Below are 21,853 nucleotides of genomic sequence, written 5' to 3' on the forward strand. Positions count from 1 at the left end.
CCTAAGACCCTCACCCTCTGACCCTATACAGACAAGTGACTGCCCTGCCCTGGCAGGAGACAGGAAGTTTCTTCTCTGGAAAAAATAAGAACTGGAGGAGGAACAGGCCCCCACCCCCAACACACACACTTTGGATTCAGCTTCTAAACAGGGGCATTGTGTCCTGCCTGCCAAGTTCCCTCTCCTTGACAGTTGACAATGTATGCTCAATAGAAGGAATCAAAATTCTCACCGAGTGCAAGTGATTCCACTACTGCTGAATGATGTTCTAACCTGAAAGGGGCTGAGAAGACCCACTGTGAAGGACTTTCAGCGGCCCTGGCTCAGGCCTTGGATTTTATCTCACTAGCAAAGGTCCCTAACTGGTTCTGAGGCCCAGAACCATGCTGAGGAGATGCTGCTTGGCCTGCAGTTTAAAAGCCACTTGCAAACTGCCAACATTTTAAAGTTAAGAGAGTTCATTTACAAATCTGGACTTCCGGGTTCTCTTGAGAAATCTGAGATACGTCATCTCTGAGCTACGTTCCAGGTGCTGATGAGGGGCTACCCCTTAAAGTGGGTAGCGAGCACTCCAGGTGTCACTACCACCGTTTAACATGCTAATGGTGTTTACAGACCTCCTTTAGATTATCCGCCAGACTCCTACCACAGCCCCCACTTTAGGCCTTTGAGTTTCCACTTTAGCCCTAAGCAATGCAGAACCATTAAAGAACTTTATAAACAGAAGAGGGCGAGGCCATTTAAGAACTTATAAACAGAGGAGGGCGAGGAGTGGTTGATCGCTCAGGCAGCAGCGGGAAGAAAGGAAGGATGAAGCAATGGATGGGGAGGGCGGCCAGTTGAAGCTGGTTAGGAAGGTTAGGAAGCCCAGCAGTGAGACAGGTAAGGCCTAAACTAGGGACCAGAGCAGGAGGGGCCTAACGTGCGGGCAGAACGAGGAGGGTTGGGTGGTGTATAGACCCTCAGTCCTGACAGTGTACCCTAACCTCCTGGAAGGCAAGCCGCCTCAGGCATCATACCCTCCCCGCAAGGTGCAGGTCAGGAGCCAAAGCAAAGCACAGAAGAGAAAGGCTTTTCCAAGGAACCTCTGGCTTCGAGGTCATTTCCTGGCCTGTAGTGAACAGGCTGTGGGGTTGAAATAACCCCTTCTTTAAGAAACTCAAGGAATGCTACTGAGTTTTTACTTTGTGAGGGAAAGGCTGGCAGTCCCCAGTAGTTTAGCTCTTTGGGAGGTGCTGGCCTCAAAATTGACAGTCCCTTTTCAGGCAACATTAAAAAAAAATCCTCCTGAGCATATTCTAAAACAGGGGACCAAGGGCAGGTGCATTTTTCTGAGAAGATCATCTGATTTTCCATCATGTTTCCAAGATACTTGAGCCAAATACAACTTTTTAAGGCACAGGAAGCCCCAGGTCAGAAACCAAAGGGTCACGGCTCTCAGTAAGAGCCATTCTGGAGGGGCTCTGGACCCACTCGGGCAGCGTTCCTGTGTTCCAGAGCCACCCATTCACCGCAGGGTTGGTCACTCTCTCCTCCTGGGAAGAACAAGGACCATTTACATAGAAGTTGAGACTTCTCCAAGTAGCCTTCTACTGTGACAACCATGGAGGTGGGTAGAGAGGGTTTTCATCCTTTCAAAGTCCTCAAGGACAGAAGAAATAAGCAGAAAGAACTATTAATAAAATAAACATTCCACCACATGCTAGCCATGTGACTTTGGAAAAGGCATCCTGTTTAAGGCCTCAGCCCCATAGTTGTTAAAAAAAAAAGATACTACCATCTACTTCACAAGGTTGTTATGAAGATTAAACAGGATAATGGTTAACGTGCAATTTGGTGTTCAGTGATTACGTCTGCTTAGATTCCATTCTTTTTAAAAAAGGCTAATAACAGTAATATGAGGTTTAAAAGTTTATTTTATAAACGTCATAATTACACAAATAACAAGTTTCACAAAATCATTACTGTGTATAGTAATAAAGCATAAGCTATTACAGAAAAATTGATAAAGATGTACATAAGTACATATGAAGGTAATTGTCTTCCCGTCTATGAAAATAAAAAGGAAAACCATTACTTATGCTATCACATAATCAAAACTTGATTCCCATTGACTCAACATTTATCATTTAAATGCAATTTTAAAATAAGCTTGGACAGCAAAAAGCATTTACTCTGTTAGGTACAAAATGAAACTCATGATATCGTTCCTGCTCTCAGTTAATGATTGCAGAACAGACTGGTTAAGTGTTTTGGGAAAAAAGCCCTGCCCGAGGACCACAGAAGGCAGAGGTCTCACAAACACTGTGCAAGAAGCCAGAAGCCCCAGGCTCACATCACAGCTCCAGGAAGTCACCAAACCTTGTCTTTACCAAGTTCATCTATAAAAACGGGATAATGAGATGAACATCGTTCATCATCCACTGTTGCTGGGAAGTGCATTCATCCAGTAGATGCCCACTTTGTATCCACCCTGTATAAGGCACTGCCTTGAGGGCTGAGCAAGAGAGAGGAGGCACCTCTGGATACAAGGCTCAGACTGGGTAGGTGCTGAGATGATGCACACACTAGACACGTCATTCCTGCCGAGCCCTGTCTCTTTGAAGGAGTCATCTTCAGGCATAGTCAAAAAATTAAAAAGAAAAAAATCTTTTAAATTGCATTCAAAAGGTTAAACAGAAAGTGTCTTTTTTTTTTTTTTTTTTTGCTGTGCATTTTTGGAATTAGATCAGTGATTTAGGCCTGTAGAATGCATCGGAATGATCTGTGATGCTCGGTAGAAGTGCTGATGCCAGGCCACACCCAGAGCTTAGTTTCATAACCAACAGGGCTGGCAGTTCTGAAATGCACCCCAATCAAAAACACTGTATTTTAAAGGCTGATAAAACACTCTTAATGCAAATGTGGATACTTCATATTAATAGTCAAAAAAAGTATAGCTATAAAAATACATGTATGTTTTTACACAATGTGTATTTTTTAAATTATAAAATCCATCAAGTGTTCCAAAGTCACTAAGAGTTCTCACTAAAAAACTTCTATGGAAAACACAATGGACCAAAAAATGGGACTATGGCAATGCTGAACTCAGCTTGCAGGAGGCTGTTACCTGCTGATACTACAGTCTGTGTGATTGTACGTGCTTCTGTTTTCAGGGGAAGAAAAGTGCTCAAGCACATCAAGATTATGAATGCTTGCTACTACTTTTAATATTAATATTAAACAACTAAACTTTAACCGGAAATTTACTGAATACTATTACAAATAGAACAAACCACTATGGCCTCGTTTACAACATACCCTTTAAGGTCAAAAGGACAAGATCAGAGTCCTGGCTTCCTTTTCTGCACCTGTAGCACTGGGAAGCTCACTTCACTTACCTGGCCTCAGTTCCTGCACCTCAGTAAAATGAAATAGCAGCGCCTTGTTCACAGAGCTGCTGAGTATTAAATGGAGAAAATTAAGAAAACTATGAGCCATCATAGAAACAATTATTGTTTATTATTCATTTCAAAATCTGGTACAATTGCAATGTGTTTGCAAAAAACCTCACTGATGTGTGTAAAGCTGTATCTAGAAGGATTACATAATATTAAAAACTTAAGTTTTTGAAAAGGAGTACACATTGAAAAAGCAGTCCATGTTTACAAGGTTTTACCATCAAAATACAGGGTTATCTGAGGCACATCACTTGACCTTTCTGGTTCTCACCCATTTCTTTTTAAAAATCTTTCTGACAGAAAACGATTTGACTGTATCATCTCTTGAGATCTCTTCCAGCTTCAAGACCTGTGGTTCACCATGACGTTATAAATTTCTCTCGTTTCCCCACTTACTTCCTTGCAAGGTGAGAACAAGGGAGAAAGGAAAAGGAACGTACTTAAAGCGTTTCCTAGCAAATAGAAAAATCACAAGATTATGGACAAAATACTCAAAGTTGGTGTCACCCTTATAAAAGCCCAAATGGGTACTGTTTAAGAGAAAAGATTAACCCATCCATCTTGGGAGTCAGTATTTATTCATAATAAACAAGCAAAAGTGCAGGAAAAATCAATCAGCAGGGGATCTCCGCCCACAAAGCACAGTGATCAAGGGACCTAGCCTAAGCACTTAAGGGCAGGTAGGATAAAACAGCGGTCAGCACCTTCCAAAGCAAGTCAAACCATAAATTAAAAGACAAGTATCTAATGCAAACCTACAACCGAAGATCCGTAGGATCAAGAGGAGCAATGATACGTATACATTTAAGCAATTCTGCACTCTCTCTAAATACACTTAAGCATCGCTGTTGACTAGTTCCAAATCGCGAGAAGACGCACGGACGTTTGGATCACAGGTTCCTGAAAAGACCATAAATAATAGATTTGGGAAGGTTTCAACACTTTACCTGATACTCCCAGAAGCTGGTGCATCCTCAGACCTTTCAGACCCAAATTAAAAACCACCTGTACCGAGCAGGGCACAAACGGTTCAATACTCGCCCGACAAACCACCCACTTCCGACCCGCAGGCGCTCTGCCGCGTCACTGCTTCTTCAATCAATAAACAGAGGCTTCGGCGCAGCGGAGGCCGGGGTGGAGGAGGTCCCGGCGAGAACACAGCCCGTACCCGGCCTCCGGGAGCTCGCGGGCCCCCGAATAACGGTGCCCGGCGTTTCTGGCTTTTCAAAACTACCAACCGACCCTCCACCCTGACGGCCGCGGCACTTAAGCTCCACTGTGCCCCACGGCGGGGCCGGCCGAGTCGGGGCCCAGGCGCCGCCGGACTGCGAGGAGCCAGCGCCCGCGCCCGGGCCGCCACGGGGCCGGATGGAGCGGCGCCGGCCGCCGCGTTCCGGTGCGCGCGCGCGCCTCAGCCAATCGCGTGCTCGCCCGCCCCCCGCGGCCGCGGCGAGGCTGGCGCTGGGAAGAGGAAGAAGAACATTCGCCCTCCTCCTACCAGCGCGCGGGCGGCGGCGGCGGCGGCACCGGGGTCACGAACTCTGACCTTTCACTGACAAAAAACAATAACAAACCCCCGCTTCCCCGCGACCCCGGCGGCACCCCCGGGCCCGCCCCCGCCGCCCCGCTCCCACCTCGGCGTCTCGTCTCTCCCCCGCTGCCCCGCGAGCCCGCGGCCCGGGGCTCCCGCCATCCGCCGACGCCGGGAAGCCGGCCTCCCCGCGCCCTGCCCTCCGCGCCGGGGGCCGCCCGCCGCAGACACGGGACCTGCTTCGAGGCCGCTTTGGCGCCAAATCCTGAGGTAAAATTGAAAAAGGGCCGGGGCGGGCTCGGGCCGGCGGCGGAGGGGGCGGGCCTGGCTCGCGGACATGGAGGCGCCGCGGCGGCGGCTGAACCCGACCCTTTTACCTTTGCCACGGGGCGGCGGCGGCGGCGCCGGGCGCTTTGCATAGTGGGCCGGGCCGCTCCCCTCCCCTCCCCTCCCCGCCCGCGGCCGGGCGAAGAGAGCGGGCTCCCCCTGACCGGCCCGGCCGGCGCGAGGGTGGGGGCGGAGGGGGACGGCCGCGGCCCCGCCTCACAGTTGGCCCTCCGCCAACGCCGCCATTTTGTTCTCGGCGGCGATGGCTCGGGCTGGGCCGGGCTCCCCTCCTCCTCCTTCATACCCTCCTCCTCCCTGCAGGCCCTCCTTCCTTCGCTCCCCGGCTCCTCTCCCCTCCGCTTCCCTCCCGCCGTTGGCCGCCGCCGTGGCCCAACCGCCGTTTTTCCTGGAGGGAGGGTGGAGGAAAGAGAGGAAGGCGGGTGCGGGGCGCGACCCTGTGATCGACGGCTGGGCTGGCCAATTGATGCCCAGATAGGTGGGCCTGGTCCGGCGGCTCCGCCCCCTCGAGGCTCCACTGATTGGCTGTGGCGGGAGGGGGCGGTCCCCAAGCGGCGCGGCAGCTCTGGCTGGTCGGGAGCAAAGGCCGCGGCGCGGCGTGGGGCCGGGGCGCAGGGGGCGGGGCGCGGCCGCGGCGAGCGTGGGGCGCGGGGCCGCGGTGAGGCACTGGCGGCCGCCTCGGCCTGGAGCGCGTCCAGAAGGAGTGCGGTGGAAGAATGGTGGTCAAGGTGGTGGAGCGTCCCGAACACGGGCGCCGGCTCCTGGGAGGGACTCTTCGGAATCCGGACACCTTAGGGCTCCTGCCTGAATTTTCTGCGCGGCCGCAGGCCAATCCCCTTTCTTAGGCTCAATTTCAGCGGCTGTAAAGCGGGAGGATGGTTCTCGCCAGGCCAGGCCTCCTTTTTCAGGATCGTTTGAGGGGCTCATCTGAGAAAATGGAGTCCAGGCCACTTTGTGAACCTCAAAGTCATGTAAAAACGGTGTTGCTGTTGAAAACGGAGTGTGGAGCCGCCGGGAGTGGAGAGCCCAGGGGTATTGAGGGCCTGAGGGAGCACAGGTGAACCCCGCTGTGGTCTCTGCGCGTATGAGCGGAGTCATCCAGAGAGCCGGCCCGACCAGGCCCCGGCCCTCCTAGGTTTGGGGGTGCGGTGAATGGACAGTTAGAGGTGGTTTCCGAGAGTGCTAGCCCCGCGGAGGAAGTGAAATGAGACCGGCTGGAGCGTTAAGGAGGGTCTGGGGAGACCTGGATGGTCGGGGAAGGCCCTGTGAGGAGGTGATGTTTGAATGGAGGAACCGAAAGAAGGGACAGCGTTCCCGAGAGAGACGGACTAGTGCAGAGCCCCGGGAGGAAAAGCGTCTGGTGTGAGCGAGGCTGGAGAACCCTCTCACTGTCCTTGCCGTTAACTCCTCTACCCCCGGGCTGAAGTCTGTGAACTACGGCAAAGGCAGAGGAGAGTAACTCTCCAACTTAATAGTCAGTTCGAGTCAAGGAAAATAATAGCCATCAGGTGAATTCATGGCGGGGCGGGGTGGGGGGAGCCTCAGGAAATGAGTTTACTTCCAGATTCGAATCCTTTGTCATCGTCTTATATTCATCATCAATTCCTCAAATATTTGCTGAGCCCCACTGTTACCCAGGACTGGATAACTTAAGGCATTGATTGGTGTCAGGTATGTGAATGTAGTTCTCTACACCTGAGTTCTGTTCTCTCCCTCTCCCCCAAATATACGTAATACGTACACACCTATAAAATGTTGTAGGCAGAAGCTAAGTAGTGTTGTGGTTAACAGTGCCAACGTTTACTAGTGGTGTGACTGGGCAAGTTGTTTAGCTTTTCTGAGCCTCAGTGTCCTCATCAGGACAGTAATAGAATCTTCCTTCTAGAATTGAGGATTAAATGCATTCATGTAAAATAAAAAGCTTGGGAAAGTGCCTGGCATATAGTAAATGCTCACGATTGGGGTTATTGTTGTCATGAAGCACTAGTTGTCTGGGAAAGACAATGAACTCGTTAAGTGATAGAGTGAAAATTGTAGGCAGTGCGGCGCAGGGGTAAAACACTGGATTAGAACCCTGTACTGCTTTTGGCTCTTCTCCTTTCGGACAGTCATTTGGCATCCCCACCAAAAGTTTAGAAAACGAAGTAGTGGAACTAATAGTATTCACAAAAACATGGGATACGTGACAATTTTCAAAAATTTCTTACAGGCATTATATTGTTCAAGTCCTACCAGGATATAATGGTAGAGGTCCTTTTCCTGCTCCCTGTTTTAAAACCTTTCTAAGACCTTTTCCTGTACCCCTAGCTCCCTGTGCACTACACACACTGGCCTGCCTTCGACTTCCTTGACGATGTGGCTTACCTTTACCTCAGGACCTTTCACATGCCGTTCCCTCAGCCTGATACCCTCACATGCCCCCGGCTCCCACCCCCTACTTCCTGCCAACACCAGCTAAAGCACGGCTTCCTCAGGGAAGTCCTTCCTAATGCTCAGTGCCAGTCTAGATGAGATTTTAACTTCACATGGTGTTCTTTTCCTTTATAACATTTATGTCACTTTGTAATTATGTTCCGTAATGTGACTGTTTGATGGGTACCGCTCCCCTTATTTGACAGGAAGTATTTTGTGCACCATTGTATCTCTAGCTTTTAACTGAATAGCTGGCACTACTTGGTGAGTGGAGTGAATTGTTGATGATTTGCGGTATCACGGATAACTAAGTTACTGCTTATTAATGGTGCCTTTATATGTGGGCTTGTTTGGCAATTCAGATAGCAGTGCCAGCAATAAAATAAATCTGTTAGGGTATTTGGATGAATTTAGAAAGTGGTCCCTCACATATAAGACACTGCCTGGAGATGTAAATATAGGTAAGATAACCTAGATGAATTCTTTTTACCCACTTGTATGTTGATTTATGTTTTTTTAAGGCAAGAAATAGATAATTTAATAATTAATTGAATTACAAGGTAAATTACATGAAAGTTAATGAGTTCACATGGAACTCATTAGTAAACAGCCTGAGTATTATGTTATTTACTTTAACTGAAAAATCAAAGTATCAGTTTGATTTTCTTGAAATAAAAATGCTGATTGCATCTATCACAGGGATCAGAGAAGATTTAGTGGGTTTGCAGAGACTTGGGAGTTGAAAGTCTCAGTAGCCATTAATCTAAAATATTTATCTTTCCAAAGATAAATTGATTTATATAATGAAATTACTGAAAATCACCTTGTAACTGCTTTACCAAGGTTAAAGGTAGATTTTACAAAGTATACATCGTAAGCTTCTGCTTAAAATTCTGGTGAATAGAGCACTTTTGTTGACTTACATAATACAGATTTTACAAATAAAATTTTATGTTATTTTTAAAACAACAGTCATACTTTTTTTTTTTTTTAATATAGAACGCTTCACAGATTTGCATGTCATCCTTGCACAGGGGCCATGCTGATCTTCTCTGTATTATTCCAGGTTTCAGTATGTGTGCTGCCAAAGCCAGCACAACAGTCATGCTTTTACTTAGTTCTTTTATTGTTTGTTTTTGGGTGTTTCTTTTCTATCCTGTTCAAGGATTTTTTGTTATCATTTGTTCAATCCAACACTTTTGATTCCCTGGAGGGAAGGTTACCATGCATGAGGTCCTGGGTTCAGTCCCCTGTACCTCCATTAAAAAAATCAATCAACCAGATTACCTCCTCCCCCCAAAAAACCAAACAACACTTTTGATTTCCTGAATTCCTACTCAGAGTAACCAGAGAACTGATAGTTTAATGAAAAAACTATATATTGTTCTATACCATTAAATTACTTATTTATTGCTTTTACTCATTGTACTTATGGTGACCTTGAAATTTTCTTTTTGGCAACATGCCTTTAAAAAGGAAGAAAAACCCTATATGTAAAAACCTCACTTTATGAGGACTTCCGGGAAGTTTTCACATTTTTCACTTAAGTGACAGCAGAGCACCTGTCTCTGAAACCTTGGGTGGATGGCCTCTCTGAGGTGTACACATTCCCCACTTACAAAATGGGCAGGTGGGAGATGACATTGAGGTTGGAGCCAGGAACAGGGGCAGCTTGTTGTCCAGATGGCCTTGAGAGCAGGGCAGGTGGGCAGGGCCCCCATTGACCTCGGCACTGAACCGTTGGCCTCATGTACCTTGCTTCCTGAGTATGTCTGCACATAGTGAGGGCTCTCATTTGGATGTTTATCCTCCAGTTTTCTTACCTGTGTGCCACATGCTCATTTAGTTCCAAAGCACCTCCTAGAGTGGACACTAGGCCCCCTTAATCAGTACTGTGGGGGAGGAATTCGTGAAGGAATCCATCTTAAGGCTCATCAAGTCCAGCCTCACACCTGATGCAGAATTCCCCTGCCTGAGGTTACTTTATCTCTTCTCACCTTATTGCTGGTTATGAGGAACTTAAATAATGTGGACTTCTCCCCTCTCTGTGTAATTATCATCTTTCACCTAATGGACACACTCATACTCCTGTCACACATTGTAAAAGATATACTCTTGTTGGAGTTTCACTTGCCTCAACCTATTATGCCTGAGTGCTAGAGTTTCAAGCAGCAGGAGTTCTGGACCAAAAGGGAACAACAGCTTAACTAGCATGGCGCACAGTGACAGTGATGGGGAGTGGACAGAGAACACGAAAGCCCAGGTCAGGGCAACGACATAGGGCATTGTTAGGGAGACAGTAAGAGCAGAGTCATACCGAGCATCTGGGAGTCTTGGAGGAGAGGGATGGGAGGTGAATTGTTAAGGATGGGAAAGGAGTAGTCTGGCTCAGATGCTCAACTGTCATTCTGATTACCCCTGGACTCCAGGTAGCCTACAATGATAAAAGCCAAACTAAAGGGCAAAGTGTGATTTTTAGGGACAATAAAAATTACCTTCTCCACTGTAATAAGAGCCCAAAGTCCACAATGAGAGGTGAAACTTTTCATTCCAAAGTTAGCAGTAACCCTGAAGATTCTAATCCCTGGAAATGTTAATTTGTCGATAGGGAAGAATATATGCTAGCGATAAGAAAGGATGTCATTGTCTCCTGTTTGGATTAATGGAAGATGTGAGAGAAGATATGGGGGCCTAGAAAATGGGGTGGATGCTACCCAAAGAGTGAGGAAAGTTTCTTACCTGACTGCCCATACATGGCTTCCAATGAAAACTCCAGTAATTGCACACTTCTGTGTGGCAGGCAGGTCTCCACTGAGAGGGATACACAGCTGAGACTGGATGGCATTTAAGAAGGTAAACATTGCAGACAGACTTCAGGATGCATTCCCCCGGTGGCATTTATTACATGGTGAATCTGATTAGGTATTTGTAGAACATTTCAGAAATGTCATTTCTACTGCCCTCATTCTTTCTCTCCACTCTTCCATTGTTTCTGCAATAAAGTATCCTTTTACTAGGTTGATAAGGCGAATAAGCCTGGAATTATTGAAAAATCACTTTTTACCGAGGTTAAAAGCAGGTATCTCAAAGTATATGTCAGTCCTTGGCTGAAGAGACTGGGAATTAGAATATATTTGTCGACATTTAATATATTTAATTATATATTTAAATATATAATATTTAATATAACATTATATTTAACATAACATTTTAATGTAAAATTTAAGTTTATAACATAATTCTTTTCTGAAGAAGTAAAAGAAAAATTTTTTAAGTAGGAAAATTTTCAAATGAAAAGATAGCATTGCATCCAAAGGCATGTACAGATAGATCTTCCTTGACTTATGATGGGGTTATATCCCTAATAAACCCATTGTGAGTTGAAAGTATCATACTTAGAAAATACATTTAATACATCTAATCTACCAAACATCATAGTTTAGCCTAGCCTACCTTAAATGTGCTCAGAACATTTAAGTTAGCCTACAGTTGGGCATAATCATCTAACACAAAGTCTATTTTATAATAAAGTATTGAATATGTCAAGTAATTTGTTGATTACTGTACTGAAAGTGAGAAACAAAATGGTTGTCTGGGCACAGAATGGTTTGAAGTGTACTGGTTGTTTGCTTACGTGGCTGGCTAGGAGCTGTAGCTGCTACTGCCTGGCATCCCAAAGGAGGATCAGAACTGTATACTGCTAGCTCGGGGAGAGATCAAAATTCAAAAATTGAGGAACAGTTTCTACTGAATGCATATCACTTCCACACAATGATGAAGTCGAAAACCGTAAGTCAAACCACTGTAAGTCAGGGGCCATCTGTGCTGTAATGTTCATCAGCTACAGAATGGATGAATAAAGTGTGGCATTGTTGCCATGTGTTGGAATACTATACAGGAATGAAAATGCACTAACTGCTCATGGTCATCACAAAAATAATGAACGAAAGAAGCCAGACACACGCACACAAATACATTACGTAGCTCAAAAACAAGCAAAACAAATCATGATGATGGAAGTCAGGAGAGAAGGGAATTAAGTGACTGAGGGGGGTACAGGGGAGACTTTTAGGGTGCTAGTGACATTCTGTTTCCTGATGTATGTTACATGTTTGTGCTTACTTAGTGAAAATTCACTGAGCTGTTTCATTTATGATTTGTGCACTTTTTGTATTTGCATGTTATACTTCAGTAAAATTTTTTACTTTAGAAAAATGGTAAAATTATCTTCACTGTTGCATGTTTGTTTTTTTTAATCCTCACTGCTTTAATCAATATGATTATTATGTAGGTAAAATTGTAAGGGACAACAGTGTGTTAAGTTCTGAAGAAACTCATGTTACTGTCTGGGTGGAGCTAGGTCAGGAACTTCTGTGAGTAATACTGAAATATAAATATAAATTTAGGAATTAGTGGTTAGCTAAATGAGTTATTAAATGATCTTGCTTATTGGTGTAAGCAGTTTTTTCTTTTGGATGATTAAATGGTCTCCTGCACCCTTTAAAATTCCTTTCTCTTGACTTCCTTTTCTGCGAAGCTGTTTTGAAGGGCATTTGGGGTACAGGGAATGCTGTGATTTTAGAGTTAAAGAAGCATGAATTAGTTAGAATCCTAGAGTCACTGCTTACCAGCTGGCCGACTTGGAACAAGTTGATTAAACTTCCGAGTCTCTGTTTTTTCTGTCTGTATTTGTGAAGCCAGTAATACCTACTCAGAAGGCATGTTAAGGATTAAGTGATGCCTGGTTTGATATACAGCACATGGTAGATGTTCAGAAAATCGGCCCTGCTTCCCTGCCTTCCATCTCTGGGTCATGCTAAAAAAAAAAACGAGGGTCCATTTTACCCTCACACTTGGGCCCTTGGTAAGGGGAGGAAAACCACCCATGGTGTACAGTGGTATTTTAGGGGAGATCTCCACATGGAAAATGGTAGCATAGGAACTGTGTAGTTGAGAGCCACTTCTCTCCCCCACCAGTCACTCCTCACCCACCTCCCCAGCCCCCACATCCCGTTGCTGCCGCTTTCTTATAGTCCAGACTTGTAATATGGAAGAAGCAAGTTTCCTCTGAGGCAGGAAATCACCTGATCCAAAAGCTGAGTAATCTTTGAGTCTAAATAGTGGCAAGGTTTCCAATGACAGGATGTATGTCTGAACTTGACCCTAGAGGCATCCCTGTGAGCATCCTTTCCTGTTTTCAAGTCTTGAGCTATGTATTTCTCATTTTTTAATTGTCACTCAGCCTATTTTTTTCCTTCTGTTTTTATTTTCCCATGAGTATAAGGAGACTTCTGACAATCACAGAATAAAATTTACACTGAATACCTTGTCCCTATCAAGAAGTTGTATACCCAGTAGTATTTTGCAAATAGTTATTAGGTGTTGATTGATTTTTAAATATTTGTGAGATTTATGCTAATTCAGCCCTTTCATTTTGTTCAGTTGTGCAGTTTAACAGAATGAATATACACATGTATATACATACATACACACATACACGCATGTATGTAGTTAAAGTTTGTGTGGATCTTATGTCAAAGTAGGAGACCTATTCCTGATTACATTATACACTTTACAGTTTGTTGTTGCTTTCAGATTCCTTTGAGAAAGTAGAAGTGTACCATCTCCTTGTGGCCATTGGCTCCCATGCATCGCCTGCCCACTGTGTGCCAGGCACAGTGCTAGGCACTTTACATGGGTATTAAGATCTGTTCTTAACAATAATCCGATGCAGTTCAGTATCAGAGAATTAACTTAGTGCCAGAGCCTCAGAACTTAGGATTTGTTTAGATGAGAAAATACCAAGAAAGTAAATATTTTGAATGTTACATAATTACGGACCACGTAATACATAAAGAAGGACGATGTGAATCGGTTGACTGTGAAGGGAGAGGCAGGCTCAGCCATTCCTGTCAATGAAGACGGAGTTTCCTTGTGCTAGGACTTGTTTATTGTTCTTTGAGATGCTGGCTTCTAAGCCTGCCCCTTTGGAGAGCTTATCTGGGCTGTTTTGGCAACTCAGTGGGAATTCAGGTGTTCCCAGTCCCAGTGCAGCTTTCCCTTCAGTAGGATCTGGAGCACCCCCCACTGAAACAAAGAAACTGCAAAATTTGGTCAGCTGTACCCTTTTTGTAAGTCTGAAGAGCTGATTAAAGTCACCATTGTGTTCTCTGCTTGTTTGTTAAGAGTGGTATTGATGTACCTGTATTTGAAAGAATTTATGTTATAAAACCTAGTGCCATATAAGGCCAATCAATACGTTTTACGCCATCATTCTGTGGTTTACATGACACACTTCAGGTACTGTGCCCTGTTGTCATCATGTGCTGTATGGGCAAGAGTCACTAATTCAAGTTACATTTAAGACTCTGCCTTCATTCATAGTCTTTGTTGCCACCACTTTCTAACTGGCCTCCTTTTGTGTCATCTCCACACTTGCCCAGAGGATTTTTTTGAAGATCTTGATGTGATCTCCTCATTTCTCTGCCAAACCTCTGTTAGTTCTTGTTCTCTCCTCCCCTGCCCTTGGGCAGTTCCCCACCTGGTGCCTGCTATTCCTCAGCTCTGCTGGTCTCCTCATACCTGCCAGTTTGTCCGAGCTCTGAGCTCCACTGAGAACTCTGTCCCATCCTCCCTGTTTGCTAAACTCCCACTTTCCCTCAAGGCCCAGTGTAAACGGCTTCTCTCTGGTGAACCTGTCATTGCTCCCAGAGTGCTGCTTCCTTCGGACACTCTGTAGCATTTACGTCGCACAGCTCTTACTGGTTTCCTCCTGAAGTTCTTCAAGGTTCAAGGACAAGGACTTTTTTTCTTCCCCCTCCTCTTTTTCTTCTTATTTTTCTTATTAATTATCAGCAGCCAGCTTATTGCGTAATTATTTTGAAAGGATTGATGGAGGGTGAACTTGATGGGTTCAAAACCACAATTGGAAAATATCTGTAACAGGTTTTATTTTAACTTAAGATAATTTTATAGCTCTTTAGGTAATTGATGGAGGCGGGGGCAGTCCTCCAGGGCTAGGGAGCCAAGTGGGTCAAGCGCCAGCCTTTGAAGACTCAGGTTTCTGTACCAAGAGCTACTTCAGTGTTCTGTCCACAGTGCTGGTGCATAGTAACCACTCACATAGTGACTGTTAGTTATTGTCGGCATTGTCATGCTAGCTACCAGCCAAGGTGGTTTTTTTAAAGTGCTTTGTTTACTTTGTAGTATTTTTAGTTCTGTTTTGTAGAGTTTTTTGGTTCTGTTTTGTTTTTCAGATTTCAAGTGCAAAATTATATTGTGCTAATTAGTATGATTTTTCAAACTGTGTGTAGACACAACCCATTGTTCCTTGGAGCTTCTCATTCTAGAAGGACAGCCCCTAATTGATAACCATCTCCCAGTATCCTTTCTAAAACTTTACCCTTCCTTCTCACTATGTGACCTTTGTGTCTCTGCAAGCTCTCAGGTGAGAGTCTGACCCCCTCACATCATCTTTTTTCCCCTGGGGTTCGCTTGAGTTACGTTTTCCCTCACTTCCTGACGTCACTGGAGGACTTTGTTTTACTTACTTCTTACATTGTGATGTCCTGCAAGAGGAAGCCTCTGTCTTGGTTGATATGTGAGGATAAGTTATTTTCAAAAATGATGAAATGGAATAATTTTTGTGAATTACTTTCTCACTTATCTGCTGTCACTGGATTTAAATCTTTATTGAAATCTTTTCATAGTTTCTCTTTCACTCTCATTCTCATTCTTTGTCTCTGCTTGTTTTTCCAGAAGGTGCACTTTCCTCGTTCATTTTTAAGCAGCCTAAAGCTCCTTTGGAGGCAGAAAACCAACAGTGAGATCAAGAATTGTAAGAATTCAAGTGTATCAAGAAAGGTTACTGCTCTTGAGTATTGAGCGATTGAGAAAGTCCAGGAAGTTGGTGTGGAAATGAGAGCAAGGTGGGGGGCACTTGCCCCACCAGAGAGCCAGACTCATTATAGAGCAAAGGTAACGGTAGTGGCATAGAGGAGGAGAGCAGTGGTGGGCTAGGACAGAGAACCTCGAATTATATCCACACATATGGGGAACCTGAGATATGGCAGAGGTGGCATTGCAGATCAATGAGGGAAGGATGGATTGTTCAGTAAAGGGTGTTGGAAAACTGATCATCTATATTGAAAGAAAATTAATTGGATCCTAATTCCTCATCAGACTCAAGAATTGATTTGCAGATGGATTGAGGACTTAAATGTGAGAGACTAAACTCTTAAACATTTATAAGAAGATACATAAAATTATGCTGTGACTCTGGGGGTGTAGGACAGTTTTCATAAATAAAGCCTAAAAGTACAAACTGTAAAAGAAAAATATTAATATATTGAGCCTCATGAAACTTTAAGAACTTCTGTTTGTCAAAAGACACCATAAAGAAAGTAAACAGATGAGCCACAGAGAGAAGAAAATATTTATAATTTATGTAATCAACAGATAATTAATATCTAGAATGTTTAGCTTTTTTAAGCTTAACAGTGCCCTGCTGCTTGCTTCTCTGTGACCCAGTGTCTGTAATCATCGGTCATTAGCAGTCATTGGGACAACCGTACCCTGTCTGAGGTTGACTGGTCCTGCAAATTCAGTATTAAAGTGAGTCATTTTAGAAAGTTTTCTGAGTTTCTAAGTCTAATCCACTTCAACTCAGAGCTTGAAAGATCAAGCACCTCTTTTAGGGAAACTCAGTAGAAAGATACGCCTTTCTAATATTTTGTTATTTCTGTGCTACTCAATAACACTTCCTGAACAATATTTCTGTAATATTCAAATTCATTATTTTTACGTCAAACTGCAGCTAACAGCAACAGAAATGCTAATAATACCTAAAAGCAATAGAATTCATACTTGCAGTTGCATGTTTGGGTTTTCTTCCTTCCTTTCTTAGTGGAGGTACTGGGTATTGAAACCAGGACCTTGTGCATGCTAAGCATGCGCTCTACCACTGAGCTATGCCCTCCCCCCTGGATTTTATTTCTTAATATATTGTATATTTGCTGTTTTTATCCACTTGATTCCTTAGCTCTTTGTTTGTCTGTGTTTTGGGGGGAATTTGTAAATTCATTTCTAGAGGAGGTACTGGGGATTGAACCCAGGACCTTGTGTATGCTGAGCATGCACTCTACCTCTTGAGCTATACCCTCCCCCCTTCCTTAGCTCTTATTTAATGTTTTAATAAAAAAGATTAGAACTCTAGGCTTTTCCTGTGCAGTAATTGTGTTTTTAACAACAGTCTGTTAACTTTTCTGGTACATGTGAAATGATGTTTCTTCCCTCCATCCCTTATTAGTTAGAACCAAACTGTAAGTAGGGGAGAAGACCAGAGTGTTTCTCTGCTTTTTCTTCTAGAAACAAAGAAAAGTAAACAAAAGTTAAAACTGTTGACTACTTGTTAAAAGAATACATAACCAGAAACACTTCCCCCTGTCTTAGACCTGACCCTGTTCTATGAGATGATTCACTACTGACACTGGTGACCTGGGATCTTTGTAGCAGTTGGTGTGGCACCTGCTCTCACAGGGTTTTGACTCCTTGAACTGGCAGGGCCGGTTCTTTTATATTTGTCAATCACGGTTTCATGCTCTCCTTTCTCTCTGATTACCATTTTGGCAATACACGAATCTGAAAGGGAATTAGGATAATAGAAGTGGCTATTTAATAGTGGGTGGAATAATACAGAAAGTTGCCAGAGTGTGAGGAAGTTTTATAGACTTTAGTGCTGATGGATATAATACTTCAGGTGAGAACTACAGGAAACTGTTTTATAAAGTTGCATTGCAAAACAGTCCAGTTTGTGATTGAGGGAGGGGCAGAGCAGATGAACTGTGTGCATTTGTGTATTACATACTGGGTAGGACTGTATAGATTGTATATGTAAATGCTGGAAATAAACTACAAGAGCTTTAAGTTCCTGTTAACCACGCAACCTGTGCAGTCAGTAATGAACTCTTTGATTTGTCCAGGAATTAGGTCCAAAATGGGATCCCTTTGTCCTGAATTCTTTGTGGTAGAGTTACTGCACAGAGTTTAGGGACGAGTCAGGGGAGCTATATTTTATGACCTGAAGAGACCAGGGAGTCTGTTTCATCAATAGTGCTTGCACTCAAGTGATCCTGACCCAGGAGACGAGCGTAGTTTTTGGTCTTGAGATGATCTTTCTCAATTTTGAGACAAATGAGGGCATACCTTTTCTGTTAATAGAAAGCTGAATTAGCTGGTTTCCTAATTTAATGAGGACTTTAAAATATAGATTGATAAATTTATGGGTACCATGTTCTTAGCCCATGTTAGTAATGCAGTCTTCTTCTTTCCTTTCTTTGTTAGTGATAGTGTTTGCCTTTCAACCTGAGTGAGGTGTATTAGCACCTGGGCAGGGTTTTGCTCCTCACTCGGGTCACTAGTAACAGAAGCGTAGTTGATGATAGCAGTCTCCTGCTCTGTATCCAAAGTCGATCTCACACTTTGTCAGATAGCCACCTTCTTGTTCAGTATACGTGACAAGAGCTATCCAGAGAGGTGTGATCCCGCCTGCCTGAGAGGTGAACCAAGCTGTTACAACCCAAGAGACCCAATAATTAAAGTTTCAAATTCATCTTCATCTATATTTACCAGGGGAAGTCTTGTTTCCAAATTGAAGTGTTTCTGCTAATTAATTTTGGTGCCTGTAATTGAAGGAGCTGGTGCTGCATATCCAGATATGCTCAGCCTGCTAGCTCTGTCTCCTGTAGAGGGCAAAATCTGCACAGGACAGTGCCAAAGATGACTTTTGATTACTGATGTTTTTCACGTAGCCTGGTTTCTCTCCACCTGATGGAAGTTGCTGCATCTTTCCAAACAGGTTCTCTAATGATCTTGCTTCACCATGGCTACAAATATGGAGGGGCTGGTTCAGCACAGAGTGGGGACCCAGCAGGTGGCTGAGGTGAGTGACAGGGGCTAGCACCATAGCTGGCACCCTTGCTTTTAAAAGGAAAAGTAACTCCATGTGCTCTGTTGTTTCCAAACAGTCCCGAAGAAGTCAGCATGTGATCCAAATCCAAAGCAAGATGCTGCCGTAGAAGAAAAAATTACAGTCACAGGAACATTTACTCCTAAAGTATCTTTGCATGAATAGGCTGGCCTAGCAGAATACAGTAAGGTGACTTGAAAAAATTTCACCTTGAACAAAAAGTAAAAGAATCTGACGCTTATCAAACTTGTGAGTATAGTTTTAAGTCCAAGGCTCTTAGTTTCTTGCACATTTGATACTCTGTTAATACTGCATATAGTGGAAAGCTGGATTCTGTGTATTCTGTAGTCATTATTGACCATCTGCCATGTACTGGGGATTTTGCTAGGTGCTAAGAAATACAGAAGTGAATGAGCCTCCTTCCTTTAGAGCTCTCGAAGCCTGCGTAAGGAGTAGTTACAAAACAGTGAGATGTGTCTCTCCATACGAGGAGGATGATCAAAGTAAGTATTTGTTAGACAGACCCGAGGATGCAGGTAGGAACCCGTGGCAGATGCTGGGAGGGGGCATCCTAGGTCAGAAACCTGTGTAAAGGCAGGATGGAGACATGAAGTAGCTTGGTGTGCTCAGGCGACTTGAGGCGTGAAGGAGGGACGTAGGGCCAGATCTTTTCATGCTGTGCCAGGCCCTCTACAAGGACTTCAGTCCTCGACAGCCTTTTGAGGTTGGTACGACCACTGTTCCCATTTGATAGGTGAAGAAACCAAGGCTCAAAGACAGAAGTAATTGGCCAAGGGTACAGTGACCCAATTCTGTTCACTTCTTCCAAAGCTCCTCCAATAAACCACATATCACACTGTGCCATTAGAAGGATTCAGATTTTGCATTTTTTGAACCAGTGCTCATATTTCTAGGACGAAGATACAGATCTACCAAAGAATAGACATTTAAATAAGGAGTTTAAAAAATAAAAACTAAGTACACACATGCCAGTTTAAACCAATAAAAATGGTGAGCAGGTTTTTCAGATTTTAGATCAAACGTTAACTTTAAGGCAACAGTATAATCATCCTTCTCCCCCAGCAAATAATGGTTAATATTTAGCTGAAGATAAAGCAGATAGATTTTGGTTTTTTTAATATTATATTTTTGAAAGAGCCACAGAACTCTGAAAGTAAAATGCTTGTGTTTTATTTGTTGCTTTAGTTTGTGATAGGAATGATTACCTTGAAAATCATTGTTGGTTTTTCATCTATTTAGGGTTAATTTTGCATTTAATGTGGTTTTCAGTTGAGGGCGACTTGGAGACTAGTATATGGACCACTGCCCAAGAGATCATCGTTAATTCTTTAGGGAAAGAGGTCAGTGTAGCAACCTGTGGTAGTAACCTATAGTAATTTTATAGGGTAATACAAATTTTGTGTATTCATTCAGAAAATTTGTTGGCTAAAATTTTTTATCAGAAGCCTTATTTCTGTCAGGAAATGGAATTTCATATATTAATTTAGTGCAACTGTTATTTCCCATGGCAAAAAGTACATTTTTAGGAGACTTCCAAAATAACAGGAGGCATTTACTTTGGAAGGCAAAAGCAATCGTCCTCTTTAAAATATTACCTAGATTTCCATGCTGTTATTTTGAAAGTTCAGGCTTAACGACTTGAAGCTGCATATAACTATATATAACATTAGATCAGCTCAATGAGTGAGCGCCTGCAGTTCATCATTTCAGTGCTGAACAGTAACTGAGAGGAAAGTGCAGATCAGTAGTCATTCACAGTGAGTGTGGGGGGTGGTGCTTTATTCAGTCAGCAGACAGTGGAGGAGCAGACCCCCTCCCCGCCGTTGGCCAAGGCAGGCACGGGTGAACAGTAGGGCTGGCATCCGCTCACTGGAGCTCTCTGTGAGGGGTCAGGCATGGGATGAGTAGGCAGGGACAGGTTCTCCAAGTGGAAAGGAGGGTCTCTAGGGATCAGCCAGATTGCGGTTTACATCCTGGCCCTGCCATTTGCTGTCTGGGTGACTGCCTTGTGCCTCAGTTTCCTCAATTCAAAAATGGGAATAGTAATAGAGCCTGTTTATCTTGGGGTTGTTGTGAGAAGTCATTGAAGTAAAAATAAATAAAGGGCTTTAGCAGGTGCCATACTTTTGCTCCATGAATGAGATACAGCAGCATTGTTAATTGTGTAAAGGATTTTACCTCAGGCCTCCAGAGCAACCTTTTCCCCTGTAGATCAGATAAGTCACATTACCAAGGTTAACTACAAAAGTCTAATGACACAGTGTAACAACTTGATATCCTATAACCGCTCAGATTTATTCAGTTATTCAGAGAGACAGTTTAACATAGCGGTCAAGAGTATATAGACTCTCGGAGCCAGATTGCTTGGTTTAAATCCTGGCCCTGCCACTTGCAAACTGTGTGATGCTCTGTGTTTTGGAATTATTGATAATGTCTGGTAGAGTTCAGCAATGACGCCGTGTGGCTGGGCTTTTCTTTGCAGGGAGTTGTTTTTGTTACTAATTTAGTCTCTTCACTTGCTAAAGGTCTATTCATACTGTCTTTTTCTTCTTACGTCAGTTTCAGTAGTTTGTGTGGTTTTTTTTTTTCCTTTTTTTTTTTTTTGAGAATTTGTTCATTTTATCTAAGCCATCTAATTCGTTGGCGTACAGCTGTTTACAGCGTTCTTTTCATAATCCTTTTTGTTTCCGTAGGTCAGTAGCAATTTCTCCTCATTCATTTCTGATTCTCGTATTTTGAATCTTTCTTTTTCTTGATCAGTCTAGCTAAAGATTTGTCAAGTTGTTGATCTTTTCAAGGAACCACCTTTTGGTTTCAATGATTTTTTTTTCTATTGTCTTCGTATTCTCTATTTCATTAATTTTTACTCATCAGAACCACAGTGCGATACCATTTCACACCCACTAGAATGGCTAGGAAAAAGAAGGGTCGGATAGCAAGTGTTGGTAAGAACACAGGGAAATTGGAAGCCTCCTGCAGTACTGGTGACGCTAAAATGGTGCTGCCACTTTGGAAAACAGTCTGGCAGTTCTTCAAAAAGCTAAACACGCAGTTACTGTATGACTCAGCAGTTCCATTCCAAGCTGTACATGCAAAAGAAATGAAAACATATGTCCATGCAAAAACTTGTGCGCCAGT

At 43.6% G+C, this 21,853-nt stretch overlaps 1 protein-coding gene, 1 long non-coding RNA gene and 1 other non-coding gene across 11 annotated transcripts in view; 1 reads left to right on the forward strand and 2 right to left on the reverse strand.

Annotated features, from left to right (window-relative positions):
- Window positions 1-1,898: 1,898 nt before the first annotated feature.
- Window positions 1,899-5,646, reverse strand: LOC123616296 (uncharacterized). 2 transcript variants are annotated; one of them, XR_012499815.1, is made up of 2 exons: window positions 5,349-5,646; window positions 1,899-4,340 (listed from the first exon to the last, which is right to left on the reverse strand). It is a non-coding gene; the product is annotated as an uncharacterized LOC123616296 (long non-coding RNA). The 2 variants fall into 2 exon arrangements; XR_006724282.2 differs by lacking the exon at window positions 5,349-5,646 and adding an exon at window positions 4,609-4,998.
- NR2C2 (nuclear receptor subfamily 2 group C member 2) overlaps window positions 4,873-21,853 on the forward strand; it is an 82,304-nt gene continuing 65,323 nt past the window's right edge. For 2 of the 8 annotated variants that reach the window (XM_074344273.1, XM_074344272.1), the window contains exons 1-3: window positions 5,923-6,987; window positions 18,584-18,667; window positions 18,753-18,943. Coding sequence is in view for 2 of the 8 variants with exons in the window: in XM_074344271.1 (XP_074200372.1) it covers window positions 18,608-18,667 (60 nt within the window). In the remaining 6 variants the exon portion in view is untranslated. Of the gene's footprint in view, window positions 5,242-5,922; window positions 6,988-18,583; window positions 18,668-18,752; window positions 18,944-21,853 lie in introns of those variants that run through there. The other 6 variants (XM_074344271.1, XM_074344277.1, XM_074344274.1 and 3 more) reach the window with 6 other exon arrangements.
- On the reverse strand, window positions 8,718-8,825 carry LOC123616306 (U6 spliceosomal RNA). The gene has a single exon (XR_006724294.1). It is a non-coding gene; the product is annotated as a U6 spliceosomal RNA (small nuclear RNA).

This window comes from Camelus bactrianus, chromosome 17 (assembly GCF_048773025.1).
Source record: "Camelus bactrianus isolate YW-2024 breed Bactrian camel chromosome 17, ASM4877302v1, whole genome shotgun sequence".
NCBI lineage: Eukaryota > Metazoa > Chordata > Mammalia > Artiodactyla > Camelidae > Camelus > Camelus bactrianus.